The sequence below is a fragment of the Rhinolophus sinicus genome, linkage group LG05 (genome assembly GCF_036562045.2).
Source record: "Rhinolophus sinicus isolate RSC01 linkage group LG05, ASM3656204v1, whole genome shotgun sequence".
Taxonomy (NCBI): domain Eukaryota; kingdom Metazoa; phylum Chordata; class Mammalia; order Chiroptera; family Rhinolophidae; genus Rhinolophus; species Rhinolophus sinicus.
In genome coordinates, this window is record NC_133755.1 from 49,164,081 (window position 1) to 49,179,405 (window position 15,325).

A 15,325-nucleotide genomic window follows, 5' to 3' on the forward strand; every position below is an offset into this window, starting at 1 on the left:
AAACTCCAAAACAAAAAACACCCAGATATCTGTAAATACATTATTTATGTTTTACTACTGAATCTCAGAATCAGTTGGGGCATTGGGAAAGAATTGAATTTGGCTGCTGAGTAGAAACAAAAGGATATATCTCTGAAAAAATGAAACCAGTGGTCTGATGCCTAAACACGAATGTCTGCACAGATGGAAATCCCAAAGATGCCCAGGAGCCCAGCCTTTGCACAGCCTCCAGCACCGACTGTACCTGAAAAGGGGGAACATTGTTGAAGAAAGAGCATTAAGAAATATATTATTAGAATGCAGCAGACCAATGTGTTTTTGTAAATGTCTTGACTAAGGTTTTAGTTATACTTGCATTGCAAAGAATAATGCTAGCTTAAATAGACCGACAATTCCTGGAAGTACCATCTGGCTCAATCCCATTGATGCTATGACATTCTGAGTGGATGCCATGCCTATGTGTCTTTACTTACGAGCACTAATGACCTTACAAAAAGCAAATGTCTTAGCTACAAATTGTTTCTGGGCAGTAGAAATGTATTAAATGCCATTTTTTCCTTCTTTATCTATCTTCCATTACTCTGGGGAATTTTTGCTATTGCTGTTGTGTGTTCAACATCAGTGGCCCAGCCTGTCCGTCACTCTGACCTCTCTGCCGTATTTAGAAACTTTGTGTAATAATACCAGGAAATGACTGCAGCAGCGTATATTACCTGGATGAATCAGGGCTTTGATTCTCTCTCTCCGTCAAGTGCACTTTGCCTGCTCTTTTTTTGGACCAACTCTATCCTAGATTCTGAGACTATTTCTTTCTTTTCTTTTTTAACATTTTGGAGGAATAATTGACAAATATATTTGTGTATATTTAAAGGGTACAACATGATAATTACATATATGTATATATATAGTTACCAAGATCAAGATAACACAACCAGCACCTCACATAGTTAATTAGCATAGGTAACTCTTTTTGCGTGTGTGGTCAGAATACTTAAGATGGACCCTCAGCAATCTACAAGTATACAATATCATATCATTAACTAGTCACCATGCTGTATATTAACGATTCCAATCGTTTTTCCTTGACACCCAGGAATCCTGTTTTATTCCATCTTCTGTGGTAACTGGTCAATTTTTCCACTAGACTACGTGTTCCTTGGGGGCAGAGTTTTATTCATTTCTGTACTCCTCCTCCCAAACATTTAGCACAATTTCTACTCATCGTCGGTATTTAATTCCCAAAATAAACCAAACTGAGTCATGTTTCACGTTTATTTGTGTTTCACACAACACCTAGCACTGTCAGGCAGGCACCCTGGAGCTTTCAGAAAATATTTGGTGAAGGAATGATTTATTGGTACTCACGTGTGTTTTCAACCACTTCACCCTTATATAAGGGGATATGCTTGCAGAGCTGCTCAATGGGTGACCCAAACAGGAACCATTTCACATCTGTAAGCAAAGACTGCAGTGGGTTGTACTTGACCCAGGTGTATTTGCTGGAGAACATGGAGTTCAAAGCCTAGACCAGTATAATAAGAGTGGGATTAGGTAAAATAAATTGACATAATCTGGGATATTTTATTCTAAATTGTGATTTCTTCTCTTTCAGATTATTAAATAGAAGGCAGTCAGGGATCTCAAGACATCACCTTTTTCTGACCACTTGGTCTTCAGAGAAGCCTCATTATTACCATTATTTTGTTTCTGGTGACAATGAAACCCAAGAGAGGGTGAATCCTATGCCAAAGGTGGCACAGATGGGAAATTACAGAGGGAGAATTAAACCCCAGACTTTTAGTCTCATGTAGTGTTTGTTTATTCTCACTGTACCATATTATTTCTTTGTACCTTGTGTTATTGAATATTATAACTCCACTCATTTCCCTGCCAATCACTATTTCTTAGAGACCTGCTCTGAGAACAGAGGCTGTTTAGCTCTTTCTACAGAGACAGTGGAATTTATCATAAGTTATTGCATTTGGGGCTTTATGGTGGCAATCAACCTAATGGATGTACTCCTGCATCAAAAACAATAAACGTGCAAACACTTTAATAATTGGAAAGCAATAAGGTATAATATTATGATCCCTTACTCTCTTCATTTCTCCATAGGCACCAGTATTTCTTGGCTCAAGAACAGGGAATATTTAAGGGTACTCCAGAATTACCTTCCTTTCATAGATGTACCGTTCGAGTTGGTCCAGAGCAGGGATGGCTTGATGGTTCATCTTCAGGATGTAGCAGGCTCTTCGGGAAAGTATCCTAGTTGCGATGTAACCCTGAGGCAGCAAGAGCACAGTTACTACTTCTCCCAGTTCCCTGGGTTTTGAACTTGGTGAGGATGACATATGAGCCTTGAGAAGCCTTCAACATGCACAGTGAGTACATGTGACTCTTTTCCAATCTGCAATCAGTTCTATCCATTTGATTTCTTCTATATAGCATTTTTACTTTTCACTTCTCATCACTATGTCTGAAATTGTGAAAACCCATGATTTGTGCCCCACTATTCACGTTATGGAACCAGGGTCTGCAGTTTGTGCTTTGAAAGATTGAGAAGCGGTAGTTCTCTCTCTTTCTATTGATTTTTCCAGCCTCTTCCTCCATTTGGAATAATTACAATATTCTTTAGAACTGTGCTTTCCAATACGTTAGTGATTAGCCACTTGCAGCTGTTCAAATTTTAATTCAAACTAAATCAAATTTAAAATGTACTTCCTCTGTCACACATTTTAAGTGCTCAATAGCCACAAGTGGCTAGCTGCTTCTGTATTGGAAACCACAGATATAGAACGTTTCAACAACTGCCGAAAGTTCTATTGGACAGCGATGCTTTAGAAACTCTCCTTAATGTACCAACACCCACCCTTATCCCCCATACATACATGCTTCATCTATTCCTCCCTCCTTTACTATCTTCTCTTCATCTTTTCTCCACCTCAAACCCAAGCTGACTCAATAGGGATGGGTTGAAGGAAGGTGGGATTGGAAGAGCAATGGAGAGTGAGGACCTTGGAGCCAGAAGGAACCTAAGGCCATTTAATTTTCATCTAGAGTGGAATTTCCTCTGCAGAATTCTAAATAACTATATAGCCTATTAGACTATATATAACATAAACCTTGTACTTCCTATTTTTTATTTCTCATAAATTGCCAGTTCCTAAAATTCAGAAATAGATGGAGGCCAAGACTGACGACAGTGGAAGAGGCTGAAACCAAATCCTCAGCACTTTATTTTTGTAAGGACAGTTTTGGGATTTCCCTGGCATCTGCTTTAAAACAATTTCACAACAACTTCCTTTTAAACCATATCTTTCAAAGATTCTATAATTTCAGAGGTGTCCTGGAACTACCAATGCCATGGGGAGGAAGTGTGTGAGAAGGTTTCTACAAGAAAAAAGAAGAAGGAAAACATGTTCAGACAACCAGTGAGATAGACGACAACCCACTTATATCCACAGTACACAGCTCTGTCTCTAGGTAAAAGCAGGTCCCTAATTACTGTCCATGGAACAAATGGAAAACAGACAAATAAATAAGTAGATAAAGGACAGAATAAGTTTTCTGAGCAGGTGTCTGAGACTTGTTAATAACAGTAACTAAAACTTGGAAATAGCTAGGTGTTTTTAATGAACATACTTCCCTTCATACAGAAGAAGTATGATTTATTACATATCCTACATACACAGTTAAATGTGTATAATCGGGATTTCTGCTAATTTGCGATTGTTTCATGATTGGTTTTCTTTCTGCATAATTGTTTTTTTTTATTAGAAGCTCTAATTCATTCATTTATTCATTTGACAAATATTTTTGAGAGTCTGTGTGCCAGACATTGCTTTGAGCCTGTAGTGAAACAATATTATCGTGTTCCAATTTCCACTTAAGAGGTCAAGTAAACATGTATGTTTAAGAAGTCAAGTAAACGTGTATGTTTCCTTTTTTTTTCCTTAGAAATGATTTTGTTTATTTTTTAGTCAATAGCTTGATTATTTAAAGGGAAAAGCAAAAGTAAGGAAATTCTAATGGAATTGCAAGGATAGATTTTGGAATACAAATGTGTACTAAATGACTACCCCTCTGCTCTTCAGAAACCCAGTCTTGAAGAATATAAAAATCCCCTTGCTTCTTACATGTTTATAGTCAAAAACCGTGGTAGAGGAACACGATCCTGCATGGATGTTAACGGTGGCGGTATTTTTTTCATTGTCAATTGCAATTGTCTCCTGAACGTTGCCACCATTGTTGTTTGGACTGATGATGTTATAAACCTAGATTGACGACAAAGACATAATGATTTTTTCTTAAATCACATGCATTTGAAAGGATCCCTCCCAGCAAAACAAAGCCTTCCACTTGCTATGAACAAGAAATCGAAGCCTGAAACCTCTCACTGGGATCTAAGCACATGCTAAAATGAGAATGCAAAACTCTTCCTCATGGTTTACTATATATTATAGGGGAAAAGCAATGATATCACAGGAGAAATGAGACTGACCACATTTGCAAGCAATAGTTTACATTTTTAGGTATTGCAGTTGGAAATAAATAATCAATCTCATTGTTTCCACGGTTGGTTATTTCTAGAATTCTATCTCAAATAGGTCATATGGACTCTCTATTGTCTTTCAAATTATCCTCTATCTTCCTTTTCCTCTCCCCACATTGCCAACCTATAAAGTCCATAATGAATCAACTCACCTGATATCCGTGAGATTGTGTTCCAAAGATGGCCAGAACCACCAGAAATCCCACCTGAAAAACAGACCATTCACTTCCATTCCCCATAGAGTAATCATTGACGGTAGAGATATGAGGGGACACTGGACAGGACAAGCATAAATACCTCAGAAAAACGCACACCTAGAGCTACTGGTGAGTGGTCATGGATGGTCAATAGTCCATTTCCAAAATATGAAACACACACATTCACTTACTCATGCTATTTGGCAGACACATGTTCTACCTTTGTCACCCAATTCTCAGCTCTTCCCAATATCAAAACCTTATACATAGCATGTGTTCTTATGCCAGAAAGAACTTGGGGCAAGTGAACAGTGAGAAAGAACTGATTTTACTATCGGAAAACCCTGGTGTGATTCACACTTTAGATTGCAAGAGGTCAATGTGTGTCCTCTGGTAAAAAAAAAATATATATATATATATATATATATATATATATATATATATATATATAAATAAATAATAATTCCTTGACACTAAGACGGTAAAAAAGGTTGAAAATTGATTCTTGGGCAATAGACAGCAATGGATTTCTAAGGGAAACTATGAAAATAAGATACATGAGGGCATGATTAACTTTCGACACTGACACCCAGGAAAACCTCCATGTTCTCCTACAACCCATGCCTTACTGATACCATCCGACAAGTGTCTGGCCAGCAGCTGTGAGACTGACCCTGAGGCCGCCCTGACAGTTTGCTGTGATTGTGTAAAAGTCTGATCCAACACGCTGATCCCGGTTTTGTGCTGTCTCTTCTGAATATCACAGTGCACTACGCTGTCATTGAAAAGTGCTGATGGAGACGGTCTGCAGGAAGGCAGACAGAACTGTCAGTGGGACATTTGCAGTTCCTTTTCCCGATCGCCCATAACACTTCTCGCCTGGTGACGGCGTGGAGTGTCTAACAAAACCTGTGTGCAGATAGACAACCTGCCTACTTGCACAGGGACACATCATCTGTAACTCCAGGCCAGCTCTAGTAACCTTTGACACACCTATGTATTCTATTTTATGGGTCTAATACAGAGATTTTTAAAGGTGGGTGAAGGACTGACCACCTTAGTGGTACGATTAAGCTCAGGAAGTGTCCCCTGCGGCCTAATCACCTACCCAACACTGTGATCAATACACAATGGTTATCAGTTTGTGTTTCAGGGGAAGGTCTCCTCTTAGAAAACCAAGAGACTACTGGGAGAGGGAACTCTTTAAGCTGACAGTCTTGAACATCTTATGGGTGTTCAACACTGCTTTCTCCCTCAGCAGCTAAGTGAGAATAAGGAAGAGAGACTGGAGACGGAGTTCCACTCTGCATCTGAGCATAGTCCACTGCCCATGGAACACTGCAGTACAGAACTATGGGAAACTGGGATTGGGGCTAGGGTCAGCTGGAGGAGTGGGAGGGTCATGGCAAGGATGTTTTAGCATGATGGCTCCTGCAAGTGGGGCCGAACATGAGTAAATTTCAAGCCTAAATCCCACATTTACTGGCTTGGGGAAATTATTCCTCTGTGCCTCAGTTCTTCATCTGTGGAATAAGGTAAATGCTACTCATTAGAGAGTTATTGAAATGAATAGGTGAAATTATTCGTGTAAAGTGTTTATCATAGGGCTTAGTATGCACTTGGGAAATAACCACTGCATTATTATTATTATTATTATTATTATTATTAGTGATACTATTTTTAAAGTACCACTTCCTTTAGATACTACATGCAGAAAATGCCTACATTCCCTCCAAAACTCATAATAGCAATTATTATTTAAAATCCTCCATATTAAAATTCTCCAGATATTTCCAAAATTTTTTCTTTGTGTTTTCTAGGAAACACCACAAAGAAATGACAATGGACAAATTAATTTGCAACTTAATATTCAACACTATTCCTACCAAGGACATCATTAATTCCATTACAGAGCTTAGAAGTATGCCCAGTGTTTGTCTAAGAACCCTGAAACACAGAGAATATTGGATGTGAACATTCTATGCAAGCACAAAAATATAAAGAAGCATAACAAATACTCACAAGGATTCTCATTTTGTCTGAAGGGAAGAAGGTGCTGGAGCAAGTGAGACTGCCTGCTGCAGCTTCTGCCCTTTATATGGGCTTTATATGGGCTTTAGGTGTGGAAATCTCTTTTCAGACCAGTCACTTTGGAAAAGGTGGTGTCGTATCACTGCCACACCCCAGCAAACTCCTTTATCAGGACTGAGAGCCAACCATATATCCTGATATCAATGAAGTTCATTAGTCACTAAGGAAAATTCACCCCTTGGTCACTGTTTAAATATTCCCCGCTTATCTGCCCTATGTTGCACTTGAGAGTTCGATTTCCACCCTTTAAAAACATCGCAAGATGCTTGTTTTACACAAACGTCTTATAGACATATGAGGACATATTCCTAATATCTGCCCTGATGGTAAAGTTCTCCCTTAAGTCCTGAGCTGGGCCCTCCCTCACTCAGTATCTTTTCATCCCGGCCCTGCTTGTAGAATTCTTCCACCCAAGGAATGGACATGGGACTAGAGGCAAGAACTGTGGCTGGGGGGCCTCGTTGGAAAACAGCCTTGAGACGTTATTTCTCCTCTCCTTTAGGTTTGGTGCCAATTTCCAGAGATTCATGAAGAACAAGGCTCAGAGATTTCTCTGCCCAATTACCAGGCTTAATCAAATTTTTACATTAGGTCTTGTCCAAAACACTGTGTAAACTATGATTTATGTATCTCTAGTTATCTTGAGGTGCATTGAGAAACTCTCAGGTTAAAAAAATAGAGAGAATAAAGTTTAATTTGTATAATTTTTTATAATGCCATAATTTAAAAAGGCTAACTAGTGTTAGAATGGAATCATGAACTCAGAAGGTGGAGAAATAAAAAAAAATAAAAAAAATTACAAAATTGTCAAATATTGAGAATCACTACAGTAAGCAAAAAAAAAAAAAAAAAAGGCATAAATGATGTCCTTGATCTACAACTTCACTTCACGGGAATTCTGCTACTCTGGTTGTTCAGCTGGGGTGGACACAAAATGTGCTATTTTTAAACATCTTCCTGAGATAGCAGCAGCAAGGAGAATTTCAGTTTTGCAGTACATCTGCAAATTTTACCCATATCTGGCTCCAAAGTCCCCAGAAAGTAAGCCAGTTCCCACACCTATAGACATGAGGGCAGACAAAGGTTTCCCCCCTCCTCTCTACTTTGTCTCCCACCTGTCGCCAGGAGTTCTGAGTCTATAGTTTTGATAATGATAATAGTTAGCATTAATGGGGAACTTGCTATGTTCTAGAACTTTCTAAGCTCTTTGCATATGTTGATTCATTTGAGTCTCATAACAACCCTATAGAGTACCTTCTATACATATCCCATTTTACAGATAGGAAAACTAAGGTACAGAGAAGTTAAGGAACTGCTCAGCATTACACAGCTTCTAAGAGCAGGAGGGCATTTGAGCCCAATCTGACTCCACAGTCCAGACTCTTAACTACTAGTATTATATGACCTCTCTGATTAGTTACTGGGTTAGTGTAACTTCTTGCCTTACTGAGATGGAGTCATTAGTAAGGAGGCTTCTGCTTCCAGAATGTTTCTTGACCAAAAGATTGACTTGGAAAAAATCATGCCTACCCACAACCCACCCTCTCCCAATGGTGAAAACTTTTAAATAGGGAGAATGAGACACTGTTTATAAAAGTTGTTCTAAGTGAAATTCATGGCTAAGCCACCCAGTTCCCCATGGAGGGGGTGAAATCGCTGACGTGGAAGGGCCTCAAGTTGGCTGTGTCCACACCTTGGACACTGATGCAGTATGTCTGAGAAGGGGCACAGACAGGTGGACTTTTAAAGCTCTGTGGGTGGTTCTGATCGGAAGAGCTGTTTCAAAACCTGTTCAAACCCCTCATGAGAAAACTAAGATAGGTTACAACACAAAGCCAAGATCATATATGTAGTTAGAGGCAAACATAAGACTTTTGCTTGCTATTCTAGTGTCCAAACTAAATAGCAAATTCACTTGGGTTAAAAAAGTTTACAGCCATTTTACATGTTACCTTTTTTATTATGAGACCGAAACCTTCTCCTCTCTCCCTTTCTCTGTCTGTCTCTGTCTTTCTCTGTCTCTGTCTCTCTCTGTCTCTCTGTCTCTCTGTCTCTGTCTCTCTCTCTCTCTCTCTCTCTCTCTCTCTCACACACACACACACACACACACACACACACAATTTACTTCTGCAACTCTTCTTTTTTTTATTCTGCAAGCATTAACATTACATCTGGATATACCATAACATATCAGACTCAACATGTCTAAAATACAAGTTGTTGCATTCTTTTCCCCAAAGCAGCTCTTGTTTTGGACATTGTTATTTCTGTTGACAATTGCTCCAGGGCTTCAGGCTCACCTTGAAGTCATCCTTGATTCTTCTGCCATTTTTCCTCTGTGATGCTTCTCCCTTTTCAAGCCATCAGTGCATCAGTCTTTCTTTTCAATCCATCAGTGCATATTGCATTCCTTGTCCTCATTATCCCACACTGTCCCTGTTACAATTACTTCAATTAGTCAGAAAAATTGACACCAGCTGCTTCTCACTCACGTAAAGTCCAACACAGATGACCTCATGATGAGTGGCTCTCCTCCAAGTGATGACTTACAGATTCCAGATTCTTCCTTATGTAGCTTCCCCATCTTCAATATGTAGTTTCATGGTTATTTTGACATTATCAGCCTGACAGATGGGAGTTTAAACCAACAGCATGAGAAGACACATCTGTTTTTAACTTCTTCAGACTGAAAATAACCACATGTGTTCATTATCCATTGGTGAGGACCAGTCACATGGCCATATCTAGACGTGAGGGAAGTGAAGTTTAGCTGTATGCCAAGAAGAGGAAATCTGTCTTTGCTAAAAGACCAACATTGTTTTCCTGCTTCCAGGCTGCCTATTGTTCCATCCTCACCATCACTATTAATTCACGGCCTGAAAGCACCACTTTGCTTATTTTGCTTTTATGCTCAAAAACTGTTAAATTCTCCCTCAATTCTTGGACAAAGTTGAAAACTCTTAGTTTAGCTTTTAACTCATTCTATAGTCTTCTTCCAAACTAACCTCCCCAAGTGGTATTAGTGAGGAAATAGTCTAAATGAAGGAAAGGAGATGTGATCATGGAGGTAGAAAGAGATTCGTGTATTCAGTTGCCACAAAAGAAACTCGGATCATTCAACTATATTTTTATTGTTCTTTCCCTCCGTATCTTAGATGCCCCACTTTTTATTGTGTTATTTTCCTTTCATACTACCTTTATCCATTTTTTTCCTTTCTTTTTCCTCTCTCCTCTTCTTCCCTCCTTTATTTCCTTTCTTTCTTCTCTTCTTAGTGATTTCCTACCTTATGAAAATCACTGGAAGAATAGTCTGAAAGGGATAGAAGGATGAACTAGACCCAATGAGTCTCTCTCTCAGAAAGTTTGCTGTCTATCATAAAACACAAATAACTATTAAAATATAGTAAATGTAAAGTATTAGAAGAGAGGCACAAGTAGAATGGTTGTCCAAAGTACAAATTATATTGGCCATATCTATAAATGGCAAGCAGAAACATGTTTATATTCTTCATAGTTTTCTACATTGTGTAATAATCACTCTTTTCCTTTAATAACCCTAAAGTCTTTCTTTAATGACCCTAAATTCACATGCTAAGGCCATAACTTATACCTTCTCTATACCCCCACTCTCCCAAAGTTCCCCTTTAATATGGTGCAGTCAGCCTATGAATTCATTTCCATGTCATTTTTTGCCATACCTAAGAAAGAGCTCAGAACTGCTGGTAGGGGGAAAAAGATTCAATCTATTAATAATAAATGGCCCTGGGATGAGGGTATAGTTATTTGGGCAAGTTAATATAGCTCCGACCATCAGAAAACTCCATTCCAATTTTTAAAAATACATGTAAACAGTGTACCTGATGTAAAAGAAGCAAATAAGAAAAACACCGGGAGAAAATACAAGTTAGCTTTGATTTGATTTTGGCAATGCACAAAATTTTGTAAGTCTGAAAGCATTAGAATAAATTGCAAGAGGAAAGATACATAAACCTAACTGCATAAAATGTAAAAGATAATTGTTTTTTTTAAAAGCAAAATTTAAAGGCAAATTTAAAACTCCAGAAAATACTTTTAATGCATATGCGAGATAAAGAGTAACATTTTCTACTTTTTTTTTAGGAGTGAATAGCATTCTTTATTTTTATTATTAATAAACAGTCAAGCGATTATTAAAAATCTCCAAAGGGTAATTTGTTCAACTTACAAAAAGTTTTTACAAATCTACAGGACAATAACAAACACATATAAGTTTTTAAATGGGCAAAGGACCTGGTTAGAGGAAAAAGCAGTAATAGAAGATGGTGAAGAGTCGAAACTCCAGAAATATCCACCTGGATTTGAATTCCAATTTCTCTACTTTATCATGTGTACCTCAATATCCTCTTATGGAAAGAAAGGATAACAAAGTGCCCCCTCAAAGCCTTTTTGTGAACATTGATGGGCTCATATACATAAAATACAACAGCCACTGCCACAGAGAAAGCTCTCAAAAATTTACCTAATATTATTTTTATGTATTATAAATACAACATTTCAACCTCATAAATTATTATAGAATTGCAAATTCAATCAGCATTATTAAATTAAATTTAAATAAAACTAAGATATCAGGAAAGCCCATAATTATTTGAACATTTTAAAAAAGCGACTTCTAAATAAGCAATGGGTTAAAAGAAAAGTTACAAGAAATCAGAAAATATTTTTAATTGAATAGCATTAAAAATATAACATATCAAAATGTGTGGGATGAAGCTTAAGCAGTACTTAGAGACAAATCTGTAGCACTAAACCCTCATATTATAAAAAAGACAGGTCTCAAATAAATGATCTAAGTATTCACCTTAAGAAACCTGAAAACATGTAATACAAATTTAAACCTAAGATAAGCACAAAGCAAGAAATAATAAAGAGCAAAATCAATGAAATTGGATATAGAAAAACAAGAAAAAAATCAATAAAAAGCACCAATGGTTTTCAATGATCAATCAAATCATTCAAGGAAAAAAATGACTTGAGTTATTAATATCACCAATAAAAAGAGGATGTCACTACTGATTTTACACCCATTGAAAGGATAATAAGGAATTATTATAACTTTGGGTTAAAAAATTCAACAACCTAAATGAAATGGACAAAATTCTTGACAAAAATGAACTATTAAAGTCCACTCAAAAAGAAATAAATACCTTGAGCAGCCCTATGTCAATGAAACAAACTGAATTTGTAGTTTAAAACTTTACCACAAAGAAAATTCCAGGCCCAGATGGCTTCATGGGCAAATTTTTACCCAACATTTAAGGAAGAAATAATACTACACAAATTCTACCATAAAATAAGAGGGAAGCTAACACTTCCTTCCCAGCTCATCCTATGAGGCCAATATTACCGATACCGAAACTAACAAAGATATTATGAGAAAAGGAACTATAGACAAATATCCCTCATGAACATAGATTAAAACGTCTTCAAAAATATTAGCATATTGAATAAAATAATATATAAAAATACTACTACATCATGACCAAGTGAAGTTTTTCCTGGAAATTCAAGATTCATTTAACATTTGAAAATCAATCAATATCATTCAACATATTTAATGCAAAAATAAAAAGCCAAATGATCATCTTGCTAGAAAAGCATTTGGGAACATATACTCATGATAACATCTCTTACCAAAACAGGAATAAAAAGGCATTTCTTCATTTTGATAAAGGTCATCTATAAAAAACCTTCAGCTAACGTCATAAGTAAAAATTCATAAAAGAAAAATTAATAGATTGGACTTCAATAAAGTTAACATTTTCTGGTGTTCCAAAGACACTGGTAAGAACATGAAAATAAAAGCCACAAAGTGGGAGAAAATATTTGCAAAAAAATGTATTTGATAAAGAACTTTTATCTAAAATTCATAAAGAAATTTCAAATTAATAATAAGAAAACACACATTTCAATTTTTAAAATGGGCAAAATATTTGAAGAAATGGTTTACTAACAAAGATAAACAGATAGCAAATAGGTATATAAAAAGATGCTCAGCCTCATTGACAGTTAGGGAAATGTAAATTAAAACCACTGCACACATATTAGAATGGCTAAAAATAACAAAGAAACAAACTACAAAACTGAAATTCCAAGTGTTGTCAAAGATGTGGAGCAACTGGAACAACTGCTGGAGGAAATTCAAGGTACTACATCCATTTTGGAAAACAGTTTGGCAATTTCTCATAAAGTTAATTGTAATTATCATATGACCCAGAAATTCCACTCCTTAGGTTTTCACCCAAAATGCAAGTATACATTAGAACCTGTGCATGAATATTTATTTATAAGGCTTTATTGTAATCACCAAAAACAAGAAACAAACCCAAATGCCTTTCAATGGTGACTGAATAGATAAGCTGTGGTACATTTATGTAATGAAATACTACTTAGCAAGAAGAAAGGACCGACCCATTGATACACAGCTCAGATGAATCTCAAATCCATTACACTGAGTGATAGCAGCCCAAATCAAAAGACTACCTACTGTATGATTGCATTTACATAACATTTTGGAAATATAAAACTAAAAGGATAGGAAACAGATGAGTGGTTAGTAGGGGCTGGGGATGAGGGGTAGGGTTGCCTATAAAGGGGTACAGAGACATTTTAGGGGGTGGATGGCTATGTTCATGGATTTCACTGGTAGATTTATGACTGCATGCATGTTTTCTATTTCCTAGGAATTGCTTTTCTGATCAAAAAAAATTTTAGATTATTTTCTAAAAGAAGTACTTAAAAGGTACAATTTACAGGCTCTGGTGACCAATTGTCTAAAGGAGGAGTAAGGGGTGAGGAATCAGAGGTGACGATAACTGAGGTGGCTATCTTGATTGACTAGTTGTTAAAAATGCCACTGAACTAAATAGAAGTTACAGAAAAACAGCATGTTTGGGGACTAATGAAAATGGCTTGGTTTGGAGTGGATTCAATTTTGAAACGTGATTATTAAATACATCTAATATATGCAGTTGTAAACCAAAGTCTGAAGCTTGGTGAGGTTTGATCTGTTTTTCCATCATGTAGGGGTGTGTCAAGGGTTCAGAATAGAAGGAGGTCTTCCAGGAAGAATGAGCAGGTCATGAAAGAAGAGGATCAAGGTGAGAATCCAACACCAACCTTGAAGGGACAGATGGAAGAAGAGAGGCAACCAATTGTTCAGATGGTAGAAGGAGCAATTGTAGTAAAACTGGGTGTCACAAAAATTAAGGAAGGAGAGAATTTCAAAAATGAAGAGACTATCAAGGTCCAAAAGTACATAGTCAAATCATCGGAGGACTGGAAAGATACCAGCATATAAGAGAGTGCAGGGTTAGGCTCCTAGCCTTGCTCACTTTGAGTCCCAGCACTACCGGTTACCCTTTGGGCATGAAGCCAAACTGCAGTGGGTTGAGCTATGACTGAGAAGTGAAAAAATGGAATCCAAAAACCTACATGATGTTTTTGAGAGATGTAAAGGGAAGGGGAGTCATAAGCTCTCTGTATGAAGAAGGTAGAGTTAAGGGAAGGTTTTTATCTTTGTTTTAGGTTTGTTTGTTTTTCTAACATTGGGCAATTTGCCCATACAAGCCAAAAAGAAGTAAGAAACCAACAGGAAGATATTGACGTTTGAGGAAAAAACAGCCATTTAATGGAGGAAGGTGACCATCAGAGACGGAGACGTTGGTCCTGGAATCTGTTAAGAGCACAATCCTCCGAGATGAGAGGGAATGAAGAATGGTGAAGGTAGAGATGGGGAGATGGAGGATGACAGTTCAAGAAACCTGATACCTTCCATTTGCTCGAGTAGTAGGCAGTTAGGTTACGGGTAGGGCTGACATGGAAAACTTGGATAGACTGGCAAACATTTGCTTTGAAAGGAAGAAGGGAGAACCTCACTACAGACCAGGAAAGCTCAATTCTATTGATAGTATGGAAGGTCCAAGGAGGAGGATTTTTGACTTGAAATTCTTTTCTTGTTTACCTCCCATTCAAAAAGAGAGAAGAAATCATTTGGCCTCTTCTAAATTTGGGGAAAGTGACCAAAGTAGTAAAATCTATTTTGTACCTGAGTTTCGATTGAGAACATCCTTGACCGAGTCCTAAGAATATGAGTTCTGTCACAAGACTCATAGCCTAATAGATACACAAGACGTCCATCGCACACCACCCGCATGGACCTCCGATCTATTTTAAGGTGAGTCATGAAATTCTAAACAATAAATGGTATCTACATTTCTTAAATATACATACTTGTTTGGATACCTCCTTTTATACATGCCTTATATTATGAAGCGACCAAAATAAATTTAAAGGTGTGTCAATTACAAACCAAAATCAAGTGATTGCTTTTTTACAGAAACACCCATGGCCAATAACTAAAATATTAATTTACTGGGAGGAGTTCAAGGGTGTTGGAACATACAGGAGTGAGAAAGAGAAAAGAGTCTCATACATGCAGGGATAC

The 15,325-nt window shown here is 37.2% G+C and overlaps 1 protein-coding gene across 1 annotated transcript; it reads right to left on the reverse strand.

Annotated features, from left to right (window-relative positions):
* Nucleotides 1-28: 28 nt before the first annotated feature.
* GKN2 (gastrokine 2) lies at nucleotides 29-9,563 on the reverse strand. The gene is made up of 7 exons (XM_019717154.2): nucleotides 9,141-9,563; nucleotides 6,772-6,974; nucleotides 4,705-4,758; nucleotides 4,137-4,274; nucleotides 2,172-2,282; nucleotides 1,366-1,522; nucleotides 29-244 (listed from the first exon to the last, which is right to left on the reverse strand). The coding sequence occupies exons 2-7, from the start codon at nucleotides 6,781-6,783 to the stop codon at nucleotides 162-164; spliced, it is 555 nt and encodes a 184-aa protein (XP_019572713.1). The 5' UTR covers nucleotides 6,784-6,974; nucleotides 9,141-9,563; the 3' UTR covers nucleotides 29-161.
* Nucleotides 9,564-15,325: the final 5,762 nt, after the last annotated feature.